The sequence below is a fragment of the Marmota flaviventris genome, chromosome 16 (genome assembly GCF_047511675.1).
Source record: "Marmota flaviventris isolate mMarFla1 chromosome 16, mMarFla1.hap1, whole genome shotgun sequence".
NCBI classification, from domain to species: Eukaryota; Metazoa; Chordata; class Mammalia; order Rodentia; family Sciuridae; genus Marmota; species Marmota flaviventris.
Window position 1 is genome coordinate 4,121,523 of NC_092513.1, and position 22,890 is coordinate 4,144,412.

Genomic DNA, 22,890 nt, shown 5'->3' on the forward strand with positions numbered 1-22,890 from the left:
GGAACACTCACCAGCGCACACAGTGGTATCCCACAAGCACACCTGGGAACACCCACCAGCACATGCAACGGTACCCCACCAGCATACTTGAGGGCACCCCACCAGCACAGCCAACGGTACCCCACCAGCACACCTGGGAACACCCACCAGCACACGCAATGGTACCCCACCAGCACACCTGAGGGCACTCACCAGCACACGCAATGGTACCCCACCAGCATACCTGAGGGCACCCCACCAGCACACCCAATGGTACCCCACCAGCACACCTGGGGGCACCCACCAGCACACGCAATGGTACCCCACCAGCACACCTGGGAACACCCACCAGCACACGCAATGGTACCCCACCAGCACACCTGAGGGCACTCACCAGCACACGCAATGGTACCCCACCAGCATACCTGAGGGCACCCCACCAGCATACCCAATGGTACCCCACCAGCACACCTGGGGGCACCCACCAGCACACGCAATGGTACCCCACCAGCACACCTGGGGGCACCCACCAGCACACGCAATGGTACCCCACCAGCACACCTGAGGGCACCCACCAGCACACGCCATGGTACACCACCAGCATACCTGGGAAACCCACCAGCACACGCAACAGTACCCCACCAGCACACCTGAGGGCACTCACCAGCACACATGGTGGTATCCCACAAGCACACCCCATGGCACCCCACCACACACGCGTGCTCCAGGCCTAAGCCAGGCACAGCAATTCCTTCAGAGGCTCTGTTTTCACTTTATTGAGCAGAGTGGACGGAGAGGCACTGGTGCTGTCACTAGCACTTGCAGGCTGGGTTCCAAGGGACCGTGACAGAGTGGGGAGACAGACGGTCAAGGTCTCAAGAAAGGACAGAAACACACAACTGTGAGGGTCTCAGAGGGACCATCATGGTGTAGGACGCCTCGGACTCTCCCATTTCCTTTCTGGGTGTCCCAGCTGTGCACGCCTGGCAGCAGGGAGGCGGCGGGCAGAGAAGGGCAAGCCCTGTCCACCCTAATTCGACGGCAGGTGCCTCCTGAGGAACTTGTGCTTTTGGACCTTGGCTGCTTTCTGGAGGCTGAGTCACAACGGCCACCTCTGAGAACCTACCCTGGGGGTCACTCAGCTGTCCCTGATAAGCCCCATGACTAAGCATTTCCAACTGCCAGCACAGCTAACTCCACCCTCCGACAGCTGGATGCACCTGTGTCCATTCTTGGCAGTCTGTGAGTGACCTGTAAGAGGAAAAGGGAGGGAACTTCCACTTCCTGGGCGAGTCAGAAGAGGAAGAGGACAGGGCAGAGGGCAGGATTCCTTCTGCTCCGAATGGCAGTCCACAGAAAACCAGGCTGTCAGTCCTTTAGCTGAGACACCTCGTACAGGTATGCGGCCAGCACCTTGGTCCCTTCTATGTAGTTATATCTGAGAGGAAGAACGCAACATCACGTCAGCGGGAGTCACAGAGTACAGCCCCCCGGCCTGCTGAGACTCCTCCCAAGGCACAGGCGCACCCTCTGCCCCTGACTTCGGCTGCTTATCTTTACTACCCCACTGCCAAGAACCAATACTGGTCCTGGTCTAAGAATGCAGGAGGTCACACCCAAGGCTCTGATCTAGGGAACAGGCCCAGCTAGAATCCCAGGAACCAGGCCTGTCTGCCCCAGGCCCTCCTGCAGGGCTGCACTCTGCTAGTCCAGGCTACCCTAATTCCCCGGGATGAGTTCCTGCTGCCAGTCCTCAGCAGCTCCCGCCAGGAACTTCCCCCTGCCCTGCTCACAGACCCTGCCTGCCTGGGTCTCTCCTTCCTGCCACTACCCAGAGGCTCGCTTCATCCAGTGGGTTAGAGGAAGCCCTGTCATGTCTGCCTAAGTCAGAACGTGTACAAGGGCCTCAAGCAGTGAGCAGTGACCAGGAATTTTTCAAAAAGGAACAGTAGAGAGGGGTTTACGAGTGGTAGGAGAACACTGGCTGAACGGTTTACACACTGCCGTCACCACGCCTTGTCCTGCCTCCCATCAAATACAGACACAAATGCAGGGATGGTCACAGAATCACGCCGCCTGCCGGCCTTTCTTGGCAGTAGCAGCTGGGAGGCGGGAAGGCAGGGAGGAGAGAGGCTGGAGGGAAGCTCCTCCAGGCACCCACCGCTTCAGGCCCCCGCCCTGGAGGCTCACCTGTTGAGCTTCTCATTCTGGGAGTGGGCACCGTCATCGGCTGAGCCCACTGGCAAGAGCATGACATTCTTGCCTGTGGCCTCCTGAAATGTCAAGGTCACAGGAATACTGCCACCTTCCCTGGTCAAATCTGGTTCAACACCAAAAACTAGAAGAAACGGAATGAGAGAAATAGTGAACTCAGAGCCTCGAGCTAGAGACCCATCACGGAGGCAGCGATACTGACAGATGCTGGGGATGGCAGCCTGGCCTGAGGAAGTCACCCCATGCCCTTCCCGAGAGCACCACAGACAAAACAGTCATTCATCCAACATGATACGGCAAGGCCCTCAGACACGCTTAGATACATGATCCCTGGCATCCGTCCCCAAGGAGCATCCACCTGTTTTCAGGGCTCTTCTCCCCGCCATGTAGTGAGGGTGGTTGAAGTCAGAGACCCAGGGCTTCCCACCGTGGCCCATGTACACCTTGAACTTGTTGGGGCTGTGTAGCTCAGCAAACTTCTTAGTCAAGTAGCTTGTAACCTAAACCACAAACAGGAGAGACACATGCTCTTTAAAAAGCGTGGCATGTGATGGAACGTTAGTGATTTACTTGGGCTACAATCAGTCATCTACAACAAGTCTGCTACAACAGCTCTACAACATTCTTTTTTTTAAAATACCTTGATTTATTTGTTTGTTTTTATTTGGTGCTGAGGGTCGAACCAAGAGCCTCACACATGCCAGGTAAGTGCTCTACTGCTGAGCCACAACCCCAGCCCCAGCTCTATAACATTCTATAATGAGTCTATAGAGTCTCATTTTCTGCTGTTGAATACTGATCCACATAACCACAAGAGCAGGAAATTAGACTTAATCTAGAAATAAAATTCAGTTATCTGAAGGTAAAGGCAATGTTTAAATTTCAAGCATTTACCCTTTACACAGGAGTTCCAAGTGATGATAATGTTTACATTAAGTTGAAAAACCATGTTTTCTGACTTGCTTTATGTTAAGAAAAGGTTGTTTGTATCTCTCCAATGCCTGTGGACACTCTAAACACCACTATGACTATACTTTGAGATAAGACCTTTGTACAAGTAATTAAGGTTCAATGAGTCATAGGCTGGGGCCCTGGTTAGACAGGATTAGTGCCCTTACAGCCTCGCTCACTGTTCACTATGTGCACACAGAGAAGGTACTACCTGCAAGCCAGGAGTGGCCCTCGCCAGACACCATCTGCTAGAAGCTTCATCTTGGACTTTTCAGCCTCCAAAAATAGGAGTAATACATTTCTGCCACCTAACCCACCCAGTCTGTCAGCTTTAGTTATGGCAGCTCTAGCAGACTAATATGCTTTATAAAAATGGTCATGAGCTAAATTTCATCTAGGTGGAAAATGGATCTAGGAGATACCCAGTATATGGCCCAAACATCAGTTCCCACACATGGCAAGTGGGCCAGTCTCCTCTTCCCAGCACCAAGGACTTTGATTCCATCTTTCCGAGGAACCTCCCTGGAGGAGGGGGTGACTGCTCTCTGAACCAGGTGGACCCAGTTACCAGATCTGGACCTCAGTTGACCTGAAGCCTTGGGGTGAGGTCAGAGATCAGGTCTGGCTACCCTAGCAGTGATGAAGGTCACTTTCTTGGGATGCCTGTTCATGTGGCCTTCATTGAGGGGAAGTTTCTGAACTGCTTATTCTATGACTACTGATTAGGCAAGAGCCAAGAGGTAGGGTGTTCAGGGTCTAGGCTTTTGCCCCAGTGAAGTCCCTTGTTCTCCACATCCTGAGGACATAGTTCTCGCCCACCCGCACGCCACTCTCCTACGGACCTGCTCGCTGACCACTTCAGGAGTCATGTTTGGCACAAGCCTGATGGAGAACTTGCCGACCACCTTCCTAGGAATCACGGTCTTGGCCCCCGACCCGGAGAAGGCGCCTTCAATGCCATGGAGGGAGAGGGACGGGTAACGCCAACGGTGCATGAGGATGTCTTTCTGCAAAATCATGACAGATGTTTGCTTGATCACTGAGGAGACAGATGCCATCTAGCAGTTGGCAGGACTGGTTAGAGCTGCTGCGGGCTCTGGAACTACTGTCCCTCACCCCAGGGGAAGCTCGCTGGCCTTAACAGCCTCAGGAGCTGACTGTGACACTTGGGGGCATGTGCTTGACCCTTCAGCCCCCAAACAGCTGCCACATCTCTGCCTCTCTGCTGTTCCCACCAGCCTGTCCCTGCTGGCGAGCAGTGCTACTGCAGGACCCTGATGAGGCCTCTTTCAGATCTAAGACCCGAGCCTTGGGCAAGCCCACAGGGTTGGCCCTGCTCGGTCCCACGCATGTTCTTCTGGAGTTCTGTGCTCACTTTTCTCAGGGAAAGATGAAACTCAAGGGCCAAGCCTGCTCTGCCTGCTCCCATCCCCACCCTAGAGAGCCGGGCCTGTTGCTGAATTCAGTTAAAGTCAGCTTCATGGAAACTGCTGAACTGATATCCACACCTCATAAACCAACTTTACTCAAACAAACCAAGAGTAAAGTCACAGCACAATTTCCACCCCCAGCTAAGTCAACAAGGTGTGGACAGCTCCTGCCTTTGAACTTGGCCCTGTAGGGCGCCTTAACTAACCTTTGGGCCCACTGTAAAGAGATCACATTACAAATCCCAGAGATCTCAGAGAAAGCGGAGCCACCTGCCAGCAGGAGATGGCACTGTTCCTCCTGCACCCTGCCTCCAGTTCTTCCAGAGTCAAAGTAGATTCTGACATGAAAAGGCGCTAAGTGTGCCCAGCCTGGCGTGCCACCCGACACATGTGCATGTGCCCCTCCCCAGGCGGGGCCCACTGGAGCCCTGACAGCTGGCGCAGGGAAGGGCCCCAGGGCACCTTGAAGTCATGTAGGAGGGTCTCAGCCCCCACATCCTTGGCAAACTCCTCCAGGTCGAAGTCGATGTGGTCATAGAGCTCATGCTCCTCTCTTGTCACGGGGGCCACGGCCTCACTGATACCAGGGATGAGGATTTTCCCCTTGGTGTCAACCAGAGAGCCTGGGGGAAGAAGCAGAGGGTTAAAAGGCTCAGCAGTTCTCAGCAGTGCTAACTCCAGAAAGTCAGGCAACGCAGAGACCACAGCTCAGCCTCCGGGGCCCAAGACGGAACAGGCCAGGAACAGCACGGACAGCCCTGGTGGTGATGTCCCTGAGCCGCTACCTCTCCAGGTGCTTATGGCAGTAAGTCAGTCAGTCAGTTATCACAACTCTTGTTTTTAGACAAAGACTGAGGAGCAGGGGGAGGTAACTGCCCTCAGTCACACCACGATACCAACCAGACCAGCTGGCTCCAAGCAGCTTATTCTAAAAGGGCCACACCATCCAGCTTTTCACTTTTAAGGGACATCCCACAAGAAACAAACTGCTCTAGAGTCCAGGAGAAGAAACTGGGAGTGGGACTGAGCAGACTCCAACTCTGGGAAGACATCACCTCACCTGAGGCACCTCTGTCCGTCAGGTAGGAAGGGAGAGCTTACAGAATCACATGGGAGATAAGAGCTCTGCTTAGCCTCGAGCGGGGACCATGATGGGAACCTAGGTGTAGGCAGCCACGGCAAGTGACCAAAGCCCATGCTCCCAGGAGAGTAAAAGCCCATGCTCCCAGGAGAGTAGTCATCTCCAGGAGAGTAGTCTGCTGTCAGAGGAGGAATGGCATCTTGTGCTCCTACGGGTAGGTTGGGCAGGAACTGGGGTGTCCCAGTGGGGTGTGCAGGGTAGGGCAGGGTCTCAACAGGTGGAGACAACGCACAGGACAGTCCCAGGCAGAGCAGAGGACAGTGTCAGAAATGGAGCACAGGGACCTTTTAAAGAAAACAGTGGACAGGAGGAGGGAAGGAATTCATCACAACCGACCACCTGGTTCATGAAGAATGCTGAGGTGCACTAAATGCAGAGCCTGGAAGCAGCAGCTCCGCCAGCCTCCCAACGCAGCAAGCATCGACCGAGGGTGAGCCAGTGCACACTCACCCATCAGTGCAATGAGATCCGTCATGGCCTCGTACACCGAGCCACCGTACACCCCAGAATGGAGGTCTTTGTCACTGCATTCCACCTGGATGAAAACAAAGGCCACTTTATCTGGTTGCTTAGTGGAAGCTTATTTGTATCATGTAACAGCACATCGAACAAAGAACATTTATAAGACTTGACAATTTCCCCAACCAAAACTTGTTCCCTCAAGGAGCAAAGGTATTCCTCCAATTAGGAAACTCAGACAAGAAAAAATGATCCTGGATATGCTGACTATAGGCCCTGGGTAACTATAGGTTAGAACAGCAGTCAGTAAGTCAGTTACGACCATGACGAGCTGGGAAGGCACTCATCTCCAGAGAACATCTGCCACAAAAAGTGGGAATGCCGGCCTCAGGTGCCCCAGGTATGTCTGCCACAGCTATGCTGGGAATACTGGCCACAGGTGAGAGCACGCTGCAGGGCAAGCTCTCCCTTCTTACCCTGAAGGACACGGAGCCTCCTCCAGGGGAAGGACAGGCCCCATCATTCACAAGGATCATCTCCCAAGTGGGAAATACCCAAGATGAATGATGGACCTGGAAAGCCTGAGGACCTGGGTTCAGATCCACCCCACCACTGACCAGTCTTCTAACTAGGTAAGGCAAGGCCCCCATGTGAAGGGGAACTCACTCCCAGCACCAGGTCACCTGTGATGTGTGGAAGGCTGTGATGCCCAGGGTGAGGGCTCAGTGTAGCCACGGCCACGATTTCTGCCCTGACTGGGTGATGGGGTCTACTTCCATCACCAGAGTCTGTGCGGGGTCGGGGGGGTCGGGGGGAGTGCCACCCTTACTTGGTTGCCAGTGAGGGCAGAGCCCAGCTGGCTCCCCACACTCGCTCAGGCGTCAGCTTCTCTTCCTCTAGGGAGGGTCTCGATCCCCCACAGTAACTCAGTGTGGGCTGAGGGCTTCAGGCTCAAGCCCTCAGAAACGCTCTCCACTTCCAAAAGGAGGTGTTCAGTGCTCTGCGCACTGGCCCTCCTAGATGGGCCAGCATGGCCTCTCTTCCTACTTCTCCAAGGCAACATAGGAACAACACTGCTCTGGCTGGATGTTGCTCTGAAATGATTTCTGAGCATGGGAAGTCCCATCATCTGTGCCTGGGCTCCACAATGACTTGTGGAGCCTGGGAAGTGGGCACCACCCAAGCTTGGAGCTTCTCCTTCTTGTATGACTGGCTCTTGGCACGTGCCTGCTTTAGGGTAGGAAGACAAGGAAACTCAGGGCTAGGGAGGAGCTGCAGAACTTGGCACATACCTCAATGAAAAAGTAGCAAATGCCCCTGAGGCCATATGTGAGGCAGGGCTTCTTCTTCCCCAGCCAATAGTTGTCGGAAATGCAGATGTAGTCCACATCTTTAAAGAACTTGTCTTTCTGGGCAAAAATCAGCTCATCCAGGCCTTCAGAGCCGGACTCCTCCATTCCTTCGAGACAGAACCGCACGTTGACAGGGATGTCCTGTGACAGAAGGCAGGAGGAGGGAGTTGGCTTCTCTGCTCTCCACTGAAATTTCAAATACCCAACCTCCTGGGATAGCCACAGGCAGACAGCAGTCTGCAGTGCACCAGGGCAGGGAAGGGAAGGCCCTTGCCTCATGCCTGGGTAAGCCCTAATGGGACGTCTGTGGACGCCCAGTGAAAGCAAATGCGGAGTGTTCAGGACAGCCCAAGCTGCTCCCTCTATGACAGAGGGACAAAGAACATCCACACCTGAGCACCAGAGTCCTCAGTGTTGCACAGAGAGCCTCTGCCAACGCAAGGACCTGCAAGTAGGCTCTCCCTCACTGCGAGCCCTGGCACCACCAGCCACACTAGACATCTTCCAGGTGCTCTCCCAGCTCTACAGGGTGAGGCAGGTGGTCCCCTCCCCAGATGAGAAAAGGAAGCTGCAGGTGAGAAAGAGGGAAACCCGAGAGACCAACAGGGCACAGAACAGCAGCCCCAAATGCAGACTCAGGTCTACTGAGACCAGGTTCAAATCTGCCCGGCAGCAGCACAGTTCACCATATGTACCTTGCCCTCCACCCCCAGTGCTGTCCACAGATGTGCGTCCCCTCCTGCTCTCCTCCTCCTCTTCTACCCTCAAGTGAGACCTTTCCTGGTACCTGGGTATGTGGAATAGGGGTGATAGAGCTGTTAGGAGGTTCTCCACTATACATAACTGTCCCTCACTTTGGACTTCCTAGACCCCAAGGCACCTCCACCGCAAGGCCGAGGCTCCAGGCGGCACTGGAGGGGTGAGGCTTCCTGGCTCCCATGCCCGGTGCAAAGGGCGCCTGTGCCAGGCAGGTGGTTCTGTGGGTTGGCTCCCTCCTATGCAAAACCACTTGCCAGACCAGAGGGCCTGAGACCCTTTTCATAGCTAACAGTCCATACTTTGACAAAAATGCTTATCTTATTCTTATTTTATCATGATACAAGATAAAGGCCAGATGCGAAAACTATCCATACAATGTGATCACAACTAAAGACCAATAGTGAGTTTAGTAAGAAACAAAATAGTAAATGAGTATTTTGAGGTTTGGGATTTTTAGCAATTTTTTTTCTCTAATTTACCAACTTTGAATAACGAGCACATATTTCACAGCTGATGAAGTTCTTTTTTAAAACAACTTATTTTTAAGAGAATATAAACGGGGGAGGGGGGAGCTGAGGAGGAATCTGTCCCACATCCCAAAGCTTGCTGCATTCTGGCAAGTGTCATGGGTACAATCAATGCCTGAAATTTCACATTTTGGGCTGGGGGTGCAATTTGACTGTAGAGCACTTGCCCAGAAAGAATGAGGCCCTAGGTTTGATCCCTAGCCTCATAAAGAAAGAAAGAAAATTCACATTCCATGTGTTGGCTGAATCCTGCTGACTTTGCTAAGTAGTCAATAGTATGACCTTTGAGTATCTGTGAAACAATTAAACTTCTCATGTTTCTAAGTTGAAAACAGCTATGATCTTAAATCTGGATCACCTGTGCTGATTAAGGTTGCCCAGTGATCTCAGAGTATTGCTCAGGTGGAACCTGGTGAGTGGGTGGAATGCGACGGGGGCAGAGCTGGAGGCATACCTGACCGGTCTTCTGATAGGCTTCTAGGGCATTCATCCAGCCGGCCACGGGCCCCTTATCATCAGTGGAACCTCTCCCATACAACTTGCCTAGAACAGCAATCAGTAAATCAGTTACAACCACGATAAGCTGGGAAGGAGCTCATCTCCAGTGAGCCACACACACACACACACACACACACACACACATACACACACACACTGTCAGGGAAGACTTTCTCTTCACATCAGAAGCCCCAGGAGCCAGCCGACACTGCTGGGTCAGGGCGATTCCAGGAAACACCCAGGAGGTGATGAGCTCTTTCAACGCTGCCTCCCAAGGTGGCTGGTGGACTTCTACAGGTAGGAGGCCTGGTCACACTTAGGAACCACATATGCCATCATCATAAAAGCACCCCAAAGCTCAATCCCAAAGCTCACCCTAAGTTGGACACCTGTTTTGATACAGAATAGACCTTGCATTTTTATTACTCACTTCTCCATTTCTCTCTTTCTTCCTTTAGTTACCACTTTGAAAACTACAGGACATGACACACCTCCAGTCTGTGTCCTTGGTCCTGTTGTTCCCCTCTCTGCACTTGCTTTAGGACCACTTACACTGGGGTCTGGGCTGTGAAGCTGACCACCACCAAAGGCAACTCGGGGCTAGAGGAGTGGGTATCTAGGGGTCGGGCCCTCACCAACCAAGAGCAAGGCCCTGGGTTTGAGCCCCAATATCATAAAACAAAGCAAAACACACACCAAATCTCAGATCACTCAAAACCCGCCTCCGCCCTCTGCCACATGACCCAAGGTTGGCCTCCACAGTCCCAGGGTCCCAGCTCATGGGTTCAGGCTTGGCCAGGCTCAGCCAGGCTCAGCCATGTCCGAGTTCTACTGTCTGTCCTTGCTGGTTCTCCCACTTCCTCATCCTTAGACGGTTTTAAAGGTCTGGCAGTTTCAGAATGACCTACCCCAAAGCAGCATGAAGCTTAAAGCCATCGTTACCTTGGGAAGTTCCTTTTATTACAAAACACAGCTTTTCACAAAAACTTAAATAGAAGCTCTCCTTAAAAAAAATAAATAAAAAGAGCTTGTTTCTGTGACAAACACCAAATAACTACAGTGGCCAGGGCTGTGCTGGATCATAGGTGAATGATAACACTCCTGCTCCCCATGCTCAGGGCTCCTGACGAGGAGGAGGTGCACTGGTTGGATGTTTGTGATGAAGCTTGTTTGAGGTATGAGGAGCTACACTAGTCTGTGGAGGGTAGGTGTGGATGTCCACCTGTTGGGTTCTCAGATTGTGGCCTCACAGAGGACTTGGCAGTAGTGACCAGTGCTGGAGTACAAGCAGGTGCTCATGGTGGCTTGAGCATTCTGTTCACGGTGCAGAGCTGGGTTCTGGGGCCTGCACATGGCTCCTCATGGCTGGGCACAGGAGGGAGGAGGAGCAGGGAAGGGGAGGCAGGTTGACAGGTGATGGGAGGGAATCTGCAGTCAGCTGACTCTTCTGCTTGGTGTCAGGTAAGGAGTAGCATGCTGGGGTCACCTGGGGGGGGAATATGTAAGGGTCGTGAAGCAGCCAAGGCCTGGAGGGGGGCAGGGCCAAGCAATGCCAGCCAGCACTGGGGGGGGGTCCTCAGCATGGGGCAGGGCCTAGCAATGCGAGCCAGCACTGGGGGGGTCCTCAGCGTGGAAGCAGCAGTGGCCCAGGAAGGGCTGAGGGAAGGGTGGGCAGGGTGGGGACAGAATGACCCTTCTTCTGGTGTATGTGATGGGACGCAGTCAAGTGCTTGAAGAGCAAAGACAAGAAAGCCTGTTCCCGGGCAGGTGGGTTCACATGGTGAGGGAGCCACCTGGTAGACATGTGGGTCTGACACCAGGGAGGAGCCGAGTGCACAGAGAGGACTAACTCTACAACCTGGTACCTCAGCAATCACACTGTGGTGGGGACGGGACGGGACGGGACTGAGTGTCATAAAAGATGCTGCTTTAAACAATTTTTCAGTTTTGCACTGTCACAGGGGGTCCACAGCAAGCCAGGAGAGGCCTGAAGGCAGATTCTGCATTCAGTTAGACAAGAAGGTCTGAGCTCTGCCCTGGGGGCCAAAGTGCAAACAGGACTGTCTTAGCTGGCCAGGGAGTGCCCTGTGGCGAGGTGAGGGAAAGTTCAGAAGGGAAAGCAGAGAACCCTCTCGCCAAGGGCGATGCAAGAAGAGGCCAAGCTCGGGGCTCCCAGTGTCTAACATGCTTGTTATATGCACAGGGCAGGCAGGGGACCAGCTCAGCAGGGCAAGGCCCGAGGTTACAGCTCTGGAGGCCACACAGCCTCAGCTCAGAACCTTGCTCTGGAAAGAGCAGCAGTAGCAAGGGAAGCTCAGAAGACCCACGCCATGGACAGCACACTTCCAGAGCGAGGGAGGCTCTCGGGACCTCCAGACACTACGGCACACTGCGCGACTCCCGGAACCCAACCTCCCGCTGACGTGAAAAACACGCTGTACTGCACAGCAGAAAAAACAAGTGACCATCAGCAACTTTCCAAAACTCAAATAACAGAAATGCTCCTCCCAGCACTAAAAGCACTGTTCCTCTGGAGGCCAGTGAGCTCTGGAAGCACTGTCCCTCACCGTCCCGCTCTGTCAAGGTGAAGGGCTCGCTGTCCCAGCCGTCCTCCAAGGATGCGGGCTGCACGTCCAAATGCCCATAAACACATACTGTTTTCTTCTGGGGGTCAGAGCCCAGTTTGCCGAGCAGAATGGGAGGAAGTGGTATCTCCGAGCCATCAGGGAGCTGAGTCAGAGGAAGCAATCAAGGGCAGTCCTGTTAATAAGCTCAGAACTCACATCAAAGATGAAAATAAACGTGGGCTTTCTTATCTGTTCTTATAATCAACTTCTACCGCACAGTTTAAGACCATAATGTTCAACACAGTCATTAATTAGCAAGAATTTCCTTCCCTGAAATCCAGAGTGAATACCTTTAAGTATAAATGTATAAGTGAATACATTTACCAACTAGTTTGTTAAAATTTTAAAGACTAGTTTTAAAAAAAAAACTTTATATAATAAAGTATCATGAAGGTTGAATTCAGGATGTCACTTTCATTATTTTCTGAAATATAATGGTTAAAAATAATTATAATCTTGAATCAAAAGACACATTTTTAAAATTCTGTATGCAGACTACTATTATGCACAGAATGGGCAACAGATCAAGATATAAAGCAGTACAATTCATATTAAACCCTACTAAATGAAGCAGTGATGATTAGTAGTCCTCTGAGTTTTTTCCCAAAGCCCTTATCAATTGTCCACTATCCTGTAAGAATGGGGAACAGGGATATTAGTCACAAAATCCCCTTTGTTGGAGAAGAATCATGGGGACAGGAAGGCAAACCAGTCAGTTCTTCTCCCCCTTCGTATCATGTCCATGGTCTCCACCTGCGACTGTACATGGGGCCCACTCGCTCATGTTCCTCCTCCTCTACCAGGTCCTATATCCTAACAGAAAGCCCCCACGATGGCTACAAAGTGTCAGGGTAGGAGTGCACACACTCTTGCTTCACACAGGAGGAAAGGACTGTTCCAGCCAGAATATCACACACATGTATTAATCTAGCTATTAGAAAACACCATTTCTGGAAATACCTGTTAATAAACATAACATACAAACTGAATTGATAATGAAGCTAAACTAACATTCTACACTGAAGAGGTAAAATGAACAGCAAATGAAAATGACAATCAGATCAGGACAATGCTGGTGACAGGCTTAGATCTGTCCACCTCCCAAACTCCAGGGCTCCTGAGCTTTATGTACACAAGCGGTCAGAGAACCAGGCGGGTAGCTGGGTGTCCTCTAAGGACGCATGACTTGTTTTCTCAGTAGACTCTACTGGTAAAATAATTTACCCCAAGTAATTCTCATAACCTGGCAGCTACCAGTGTGCAGAGTGAGGACTCAATGTCCTTTGCTCACTTGACTGCACCAAAGGCTGGGTTTGTGCATTGGTGGGGACAAAGAACTAACTGTTCCTTAAACTCCCTGCCCTGGGCACAAAGGACACACGGCCTCTGCGATCACAGCCAGAGCTCAGCTGGCCTGAGCAGGAAAATGATCTTTTAAATGACAGCAGATTTTCTCTAAATATATTTCTATTTGACAGAGCCTGAAATATTGAAATACTCCAGCATTTTCTAAGGAGCTATTGGAGCCCATAGGCAAACTGGTTCTGAAGTCCTTGAGGACCCAAATTCCTGGTGTTCACTTCCCTCTGTAAGCTGGAAACACTCCTGCTTGCTTCTGCATCTGCTGGTGCTCCCTGCACACCTGCCTCAGGCCATCAGCTTCTAAACAAGGAACCCTGCTACACGAGCATGCTCAGGGGAAGACCCGTGTGCTGTCGCCTCCTGCAAAAGTCTCTGCAGAACTTTTCCACAGTGGTGAAATCTTTCAACTCCTTGTTGAAATAGGTTCAATATGATCTGAAATGTACAACAGCCATTTATAGGAGGCCTTTTCTTTACAACTGTCCTGTGAAGTCAGTGTTAGATGGAATAAACCTATTTATTGTAGTGAAACAACTCTTAAAAAAATTATTTACCCCACCCAGATTTTTTTATACCTTGGGAAGAAAGGGAGGAGCAAGTCACGACTGCTCTCATTAAAAAACAATATCAAGAGACTTGGTTTATTCTTAAAAGAATGGGAGGAAATTGTTGGGGAGCTGCAATATGTTTTAAACCAATCATTGAATTTGTTGTTAGAAGAAAATCTTAAAAAAGAACAATAGTGGACCCTGAGTCAGGAGGCCTGAATTTTAATTTGGGCCTTGCCATGAATCAGTGACACACAGCCCACCAGGATGAAGGGAGCACACTGATGGCCACACCCCAAATTCCAGGACCATGACTGCATCTTAACACTTAGGTCATCAGGCAAAAGAACAGAGACAAACTAGAGCTTTCATGCTCTGTGATATAGGAGTCTTCCAAACTGAAAATACAGGGCATGAAAATACAAATCACGCGGGCCTCAAAACATCCAAAACCAAAACTAGCAGACCAAGGTCCACAAAGTGAGATTGCTCACTTAAACTGCGCAGAAAACAAAGCATTCTCATCTGTTGGAATCCTGTGTTAAAATGCCATTGACCCGTGGAACCCCATCTCTCTCAGGACACGGTGCTGTGTGAGTGGGGTCTTCACTATTTTTAAAGTGATATGAATAAAGTGACAGGAATAAGCTTCCTCTTTTGAAAGCATGCTGATTTCTGGGAGAATTTCAGCTATGCTCTATGAATGACCATCACATGAACTTATTCTAGAGTAACTGTCAGCAGTTCTCCTTCCTGGACTGAGCCTCTGCCCCAGAGCAATGTGACAATCCTTCTCAGAGGCAGGCTCTACACCAGGGCCACACTTCTTGGGTGGAGCGTCTGAAGCCAAAGGTCCTCCAAGAACTTGCAGAGTCCTGCCAGCCCCTAGGCAGAATCTGGCTTGTGGTTCTGCAAGGCCAGGTCATACCTTTTGTTTCCCAATATCCACCAGCTCCACAGAACCTCCCAGCTGCTGGATATCCGCGGCAGCAGCCTCCATCATCCTTCTGATCTCCCCTCTCTTCTCGGGCCAGGCAGAAACACTCTGGATGGCCACCCAGTTTGCAAGTTTCTGTTGTGGACAGCAAATGGAAAGGGATTCTGAAATGTTGCTCCTTTAGGGGAGAAAGGCACTTGCAGGGTGGGGGTTTCTGGCACATGAAACTGACTTGCTGCTTCACTCTGACCAGGCTGATGGACACGGGGGACAGACCTGTCGGGTTACTTTTGTTCAGACTTTGAAAATTGTTTGTACTGACCCTGTACTAAGAACTAAAGAGGAACAACAAAATGTCAAGATGTGTATTTTTAGTCATTTAAGGTGATGTGAACTTAAATATAGAGCTCCAAAAATTAGTTTCTGAATCTAGCAAAATTATAAGTGAAAGATATGAATAATATCTCATGTTATCTGATATCTAATGCTTTTTTCTCATCCTGGCAATAGTCAAGTTTTCTAAAGTGTAATTTTTAGAAGGAGGATTCTAAATATTTTGTCTGAAATGTGTCCATCAGAATAACTTTAAAGCATAATTCTTCAACTTAACATCAATAAATATTAATATATAATATTACTGAGTAACTTAGACCATGTTAAATATTTACTGGTTCTTTAATGTGTAACATAAGAAATCACAGATTGAGATTAAACAAAATCTCAAATTAGTTATTATTTCTAGAAACATATTCACACTTTTGTCAAATGCCAAAAAGTATAACTTTTGCTGTAATGAGAAGAGTAGGTAACATTTTTTTTTTTTTTTTTTGAGCGGGGATACCAGGGATTGAACTCAGGGCACTCAACCATTGAGCCACATCCCCAACCCTGTTTTGTGTTTTATTTAGAGACAAGGTCTCACTGAGTTGCTTAGCAGCCTCAGTTTTGCTGAGGCTGGCTTTGAACTCACAATCTTCCTGTCTCAGCCTCTGCTAGGTAACATTTTTAATACTTGCTTTAAATTGTGTAACTCATATTGGCTTACTGAAAGTTTCTCAGATTCTAGAATTAAAGTAAATTTCATTGTTTACTAGGATGAAATATTCCCTTACCTTAATGTAGCGGTCCTGGTTTTCATCAATATACTGGAACAGGGTAGTTAGAGCCGACATCTTTCCACTAGACTGCAGACCTTGAAGCTTCTTGGAAGGGAGAACAATCCACCAGTCACCTGTAGGTGGGGACTGAGGTAAGTGGCTGGAAGCACTTGCTGAGCTCTCAGATCAGCACTGTAGGGCCCTCTGCCCTTCCCTTCCTGGGCAGCATTACAACACTCTCATTGCATCAGGACTCTCCAGGAAGTCACTGGCTTCAGAGTCATGATCTCTGGGACCTAGTCAGAGGTTTAGATTCACCTTCCCTTTTCTCAGAAGGAAAATCCACACAAAACCCTGTGTCCAGTGGCAGGTAACTGAAAGGCCCCGAGTTGCAGACAATCTGACGAAAAGTAAAATAGGCACTTCCCAGTGATAGTAATTTACCAGCATTAAAAAAAAAAAAAAAAAAAAAAATTCACATTCTTAAAGCACACAGAGAACTGTCCACTTTCTATGACCATTTCAAGATCTCAGCAAAAATGTCACATCCTGTCTCAACAGCCACAAACCCAGAACACAGCCAAGAGAGCCACAGGCACACCAGATAAATTCATTTTAGGAATGCTAATGATCTTAGCTCAGAAACCTCCACAAGGACCCAAGATAAAGAAACTTCCCCATTGTCCAGTAGGGCAAGTGTGGGTAATGATAACGCACTACACAGGAGAAAGCTAGGCGACAGATTTCTTTTGATGTGGTGCTAAGAATCAAACCCAGTGCCTGCCTCATATATCCTAGGCGAGGGCTCTGCCACTGAGCCATATCTCCAGCCCATGAAACAGGTTTCATAATGTTTTTACCATAAGAAAATGATCGGTGTTTGAGGAGACAGGTATATTTGCCCTGGATTTGAGCATTGTACAAGGCATACTTCACCGAAATGCCTCATTGCACACCATGATTATGTACAATGTTTATGTTTTTATGCATCAGTTAAAAACATAAGTTTAAATTAAAAAATAAAAACCAAACTTCCATTCCTGGCACACATATTCCCCCCCCTCACATTTACTAACATTCAGCTTTCACACCTGAGACCCTGACTCCTGCTCTATCTTACAGACGCAGGGCAAGTAAATCATGAGACTGCTTTAAAAAATCAGAATGAAGACAAAATAAAAATGTCTCTAGACTTTCAAAGCAGTGTCTCTCCTTTCTTCAAAAACTCAAGACTTAAGCAGAAATTGAAAAGAGATCAGCTGTCTGAGCAGATTCGTCCTGAGTGAAGCAAAGTGACAAGATCCTACCACAATTTTATGGGTCTGAAGTGGGTGCAGGGCAAATGCTTGCACACTGACACACTGTTGTTGAACAGCACATATTCTTGGTATAGGGCTCTAGAGCTGTTCTAAATAGGTGACTGACTTGATCCACTGTGACATGAAGTGTGGCAGCTGCACAGCAGACTGAGGAAGTTTCTCCAGCTGCACAGTATGGCAGATGTGATTTCTGTATGGGTAGGAGATTACACCACGAAGCTCTCAAAGTCCTTTTCCCCTTCTTCCTCACAGACACTAGAAAGAAAGCATGAAATATTTCCATACTCTGGGCCAACAAGTAATGCCCCAGCTCAGGCATTCATGGGAAAGAGTCTCAAGTAGAACAGAGTCCGTGAATGCTGCTGAGGCATTTTTTATGAGTGTTAATGAGTCAAATTTTAGCCATCTGTCACCAAAAATGCACACAGAGAAGCCACCTATTTACATGAGATGAAATCCTATTCAGCCTACACTGGGTGCTTTTCCTTTGAGTTTCTGCTCACTAAATACCACAAATTCCAAACTCACTGTGGAATCATCTCATTAATATTTTTTTTTTTTAGTCAATTAACTAATGGCTTTCTAAAGCACTCAAAGATGTAATTGTCTAAGCTGTGCCTGTTCACCAAGAGTAAACAGATACAGATTGTTCAGTTACCCTGTAAAACCACAAGGACTGCTCAAAGCACCTCCCCTATATTAACTGTCAGAAAGCAGAGCAGGTCGGGCAGGTTCCGATTTTTGGTCTCCCAATCAGTACTTGACTTCTGTTTCACCTCCACTAACACCAAACCCACTAAATGGAACCACTTTTATGTGACTTGATGAAACTCATTTACTAAGGTAAACGCAGTATGTTGGAAAGAACAAAAGCAATATATTATCCCTCCAAATATATGACAGGCTTCCTCCCCTCTAAAAATCTAAAGTTCATGAGGAGCAACATTTAAATAGAGGCTGGTAAGAGGGGAAGGAGAAATGATATGAACTAGGCAGCGATACACACAAATGATTCTTTTAATTCTGAGTGTCTCAATCTTTTTCCCCTGAGACCTGAAGGTTAGAGTAGTCAGAGAACTACTACCCTCATTAAACCGCGGGTGGGGATCTCCTATTTGCCTATTCTAGAATTTCATCCTAAACATATCACGAAACTACTTTTTGCCACTCCTCCCTGCCAACATTTGAGACAACACAGGCTATCAGGAACAGGTCCCAGGAGAGGTTCTCCTGATTTTGTTACCCGGAGCCTGAACCAGGCTGCCTCTCCAGAAGCCAACCATACTGGTGGCCCCCTCTGTAGGGCCCAGGGACTCAAGGGCATTAGTGCCGGGGACCAGGCATAGGCTTCATTTTACAGAGGAAACAGGTGATGGAATAAGGGGCCTGCCCACACCCGCGAGGGAATGTCTCCCCGCCGCAGGGGAATCCTCCGCCTCAAGTGCCAGGGCGAGCCAGGCCCTGAGCGTGTCTGCAGAAGGCTGAGCGCACGACAGACCTCCCCAGGGCAGCACTAGCTGCACGCTGCTCCCCGCCACCCCACCTGCACCAGGTCGCCACGCAGGCCGGAGCCCGGGCGCGGCCGAGCAGGTCCCCTCACCCGCCCGGACGCTCGGCTGGCCCCTCGGGAAGCGGCGCAAGAGGCCCCTTCCGATCCGCGGCCCCGCTAGGGCCTCTACCACCGACCGCGCTCGGGACAGCCGGATTTCACTGGCTGCGGCCTGGGGCCCGACGTTCCCACACCAAGGAGCGCGACTCCTGCAGCTGCGCGAGCTCTCCCGCCTGGTCGCCAGAGGCCCGGATCGCCCACCAGAGAAGGAAGGTCCAGCCAATGAGGTCCGCTCACCCAAGGCGCCGGTTCCGCACCACGTGTCCAAGGCCACGCCCCCAAGCGGCCCGCGCCCCACCCCACCCGCCAATCCCCGGCCTCGTCCAGGACTGTCTTGCCCCGCCCCTCTCCACCGCCCCGCCCACCAATCCTTGTCCTTGTCGGGCTGTCTCGCCCCGCCCCTCCACATGCCTCGCCCACCAATCCCGGGCCTTGTCTTGCCCCGCCCCTCCTCCGCTAGCGCGCGGTGAGGGCGGGGCATAAAGTCTGCCCGGGCCGAAGGGCGTGAAGGCCGGTAGCCCTGGAGCGCTGGCCCCTGGCGGTCGTGTGGAGCTGGGCTTCCCGGCACTCGCCGGGGTTGGTCGGGGGCGTGGTGCTTCGACTGTGAGGTGCGAGAGGTCGTGTAGATCTTCATTGCAGCTTTGAAGTCCGAAACTGAGGAACCTACCTTGCGTTTTCTGAGTTCCCAGGCTTTGGACCTGATGTTTTCCACCGAGACCTGTGTTTGCACCACTGTACCAGCAGAATCCAAGGAGGAGCATTCTGCAAGCCACACATTCAAGTACATTCCAGTTTGAGATACTTGATTGCAACACATGCACTATCACCACTCCCAAGAGAAGTCTGTTAGTTTAAGTTTCACAATTCCAGGAATTCATGAAGAAAGCAAGCATACCCACCACGATTTGAGCATCTGCTGCTTCCCTTTTTAACCCTGGGAGTTGTTCCGCGGTCTGCTAATCTTTTTATAAGAGTATTCTCAAAAGAATTTTGCAAAGCTTGTACACCTTTCACATTTGGGGGCAGGTACAGAAATGGGCATTTACAATGTTAATCATCATCTGATAAACAGTAGTTGATTATGAATCTCAATAAATATTAAGAAAATATAAGTTTTATTCTTAATGTAGAACCCTTTTTTTCTGGAAATATGTTAATTATTACAAAGGAGAACTTTCTAGATCCTACCCTGAAAAAGATGCCAAATATGCTCCAGACCTCAATTAAGGAGGCATTTCCAATGAGAGTTGAATTTGGACTTGCGCCTTTGTCTAGAACTTGAGAAGTTTTCCATGAGCTGGTAAATGCACAGCAGTTATAACAATGCCTGGCATTGAGTGAGGGCTCTGTAAGTGTTGCCTGTGCATCCTCTCTCAGGACAGTCTGTGATCAGGAGGAACAGCAGGGCTCTGCTATGCTACCTGTGTGTTTCCTGGCCTGTCAATTCTAGGGGAAAGCCCCCGTGGGATTGGAGAGCTGGAAAGTGATGCCCTTTAAACTCTGAGCCCTCCTTAGAAAGCCTATGCCTTGGGTATCAGTCACAAGACCACTGCCCTACACAACTGGTCAGTAAATGAGTTAGCATCTGAGCAGGAGTGTGCTGCTTTGAATTTCCAGCAGGTGGCCCTACACATCCATTTCATCTCTGGTAAAGGGTGCATTGCAGGTGGCTGCATAGCAATGAATCTGGCCTTAGTTGTCAGGAGATAGATAAATACGTTTCTAGTCTTCTCTGCTGGATTTGGGAACAGGGACATTATGAGAGAAAACTAGGAGAGAGATATGGAGATGGATGTTTTAGTTAACTTTTGTGTTGCTGTGACCAAAATACCTGACAAGAACAACTTAGAGGAAAAGTGTATTGGGGGCTCAGGGGTTCAGAGGTCTCAGTCCATAGAAGGCCGACTTCCTTGGTCTGGCCCAAGATGAGGCAGTACATCATGGGGGAAGGTCCCAGTGGAGGACGGAGGATCAGGAAGCAGAAAGAGAAAGAAGAAGGGGCCACAGGGAAGACAATCCTTTAGAGAAATCACCCCCATTAACCCACCTCCTCCAGCAATGTCCCATCTGCCTACAGTTACCATCTAGTCATTCAAACTAGAAAGGACTGATTAGATTACAAGTCTCACAATCCAGTCATTTCACCTCTGAACATTCCTGCAGAAACACAGGAGATCTGGGGGGACACCTAACATCCAAGCCATAACATGGGTGGCCAGGGGTTGGGTGCTTTGGAAAGGGGAATAATGAGAACTTAGGAAATGTAAGCATTATAGAACTTACTATTGATTATTAATCTATTCAAGCAACATTAGCTCAGGCTTCCAGTGGCTGCAATTTTCAGTTTCCAGCAGGAGATAGAGTTTAATCTCCAGAATCTGGTTGAGTTCTTATAAACCCTGTTTCACTAAGCATGCCAACAATGGGAATAATCACCCTTCTGGAAAATGGAGAATTTTCCTGGGGACAGAAACCTCTTTGGAGACAGTAATTATTCTCCAGAAACCTTGATGCAGAGAAGTAGTTGGTGACTTTTTCAGAGAATAATTGCCAGATAGAGTGGAAGAAAGAAGGAAGCAGTGTAAAGAGATTAGGAGGGTCAACTGTAAAGGGCTCCACATCCTTACCTTGGAGGTTGGTAAATTCTAGTCCTCCCATAGTTGGTCTCTAGGAGTCTCTGGCTCTGTGTTGGTTTCCATGGGGTCAGTTAATCCAAATGCTTCAGTTCCAAATGCTCCCATTTCCTCTTACCTGCAGGACTTCACTGGTATATTCCACAGGCCCTTTGTAAAACAGCACAGTTGGACCTTGGAGATACTGTGTGTTGGGTTCACCACAATAAAGTAAATATCACGATAATGCAAGTCACATAAACATTTTTGGTTTCCCAATGTATACAAGTTAGGTTTACATGATACTGTTAAGAGTGCAATAGTATTAATTTTTAAAAAATGTACATATTTCAATTTTAAAATACTTTATTTCTAAAATATATTAAGAATCAGATGGGCATAATGGTGCATGATTGTAATACCAGCTACTTGGGAGGCCAAGGCAGGAGGATCAGAGGTTGAAGCCAGCCTGGGCAACTTAGAGAGACCCTGTCTCAAACAAACAAATAAATAAATAAGGGCTGGGGATATAACTCAGTGGTGGAACACCCCTGGGTTCGATCCCCAATACAGCACCCTGAAGAAGAAGAAGAAGAAGAAGAAGAAGAAGAAGAAGAGGAGGAGGAGGAGGAGGAGGAGGAGGAGGAGGAGGAGGAGGAGGAGGGGCGGCGGCGGCGGCGGAAAGTAATGATCATCTGAGTTGTTGGAAAGATGGTGCCCATAGACTTGATGGCTACAGGGATGCCATGAACCTTCAATCTGCAAACAAAACAAAAAGCTCTGTATCTGCAAAGCACAATACAGTGAGTGAGGCACAATAAAACAAGGCGTGTGTACGTACATTCAGAACCAAACGTGATTTACCTCGTCTCCTGTCACCTCTGCTGTGGCAGAATCCTAAGCTTCCTGTTTCTCCTTGAGCATGAGTGAGCCTCACCTAATCGGGTGAGCTCTTGGAAATAGGGTGCAGGTTGAGATGAGAGCAGCCAGAGACTTGCTGCTGCCAGGATGTTTCATGCCATGATGGAGAGGTCACATGGCAGGGAATGTAAGGGCTCCCAAGGGTCCGAGATCCTGTCCTGTGAATTCTGTCAACTACTGAAGGAGCTTGGAAGCAGTCTTCCCCAGCCAAGCCCCAGCTGAGAACACAGCCTGGCCCACTCCTTTACCACTGGCTTGGCACCCTGAGCACAGGTGCCCGACCCGCAGAGACTGGGAGACAAGAAGCAGGTGTTATTTTAAGCTGCTAAGCATGTGTTTTAGTCAGCTTTTTCACAGCTGTGACTAAAAGACCCAAGCAGAACAACTGTAAAGGAGAAAGAGTTTATTTGGGGGCTCACAGTTTTAGAAGTCTCAGTCCATAGGCTGCTGGCTCCATTCCTCAGGTCTGGAGGTGAGGCAGGGCATCATGGGGGGAAGAGTGTGGCGAGGGAAGCAGCCCACACAATGACCAGGAATTTCAGAGACTC

The 22,890-nt window shown here is 49.6% G+C and overlaps 1 protein-coding gene across 6 annotated transcripts; it reads right to left on the bottom strand.

The window, feature by feature from the left end:
* Window positions 1-731: 731 nt before the first annotated feature.
* Window positions 732-19,065, bottom strand: Cndp2 (carnosine dipeptidase 2). Of its 6 annotated transcripts, none has more exons than XM_071602636.1 (12): window positions 19,047-19,065; window positions 15,897-16,015; window positions 14,776-14,919; window positions 11,878-12,040; window positions 9,267-9,355; window positions 7,467-7,667; window positions 6,166-6,250; window positions 5,037-5,197; window positions 3,987-4,151; window positions 2,552-2,693; window positions 2,170-2,317; window positions 732-1,417 (listed from the first exon to the last, which is right to left on the bottom strand). In XM_071602636.1, the coding sequence occupies exons 2-12, from the start codon at window positions 15,954-15,956 to the stop codon at window positions 1,348-1,350; spliced, it is 1,428 nt and encodes a 475-aa protein (XP_071458737.1). In that variant the 5' UTR covers window positions 15,957-16,015; window positions 19,047-19,065; the 3' UTR covers window positions 732-1,347. The 6 variants fall into 6 exon arrangements, with proteins under 6 accessions (XP_071458737.1, XP_027791093.1, XP_027791092.1 ...); XM_027935292.2 differs by lacking the exon at window positions 19,047-19,065 and adding an exon at window positions 18,944-19,024; XM_027935291.2 differs by lacking the exon at window positions 19,047-19,065 and adding an exon at window positions 18,887-19,004.
* Between the last annotated feature and the right edge of the window lie 3,825 nt (window positions 19,066-22,890).

Bases quoted from the DNA above. Each gene is read 5' to 3' on its own strand.
- Cndp2 (XM_071602636.1), bottom strand. From the start codon at position 15,956: ATGTCGGCTCTAACTACCCTGTTCCAGTATATTGATGAAAACCAGGAC. The intron at 9,356-11,877 runs GTGAGGGACAGT...TTGCTGTTCTAG, and splicing joins CACCTTGACAGAGCGGGACG to GCAAGTTGTATGGGAGAGGT. The intron at 7,668-9,266 runs GTATGCCTCCAG...CTTCTGTCACAG, and splicing joins CCTATCAGAAGACCGGTCAG to GACATCCCTGTCAACGTGCG.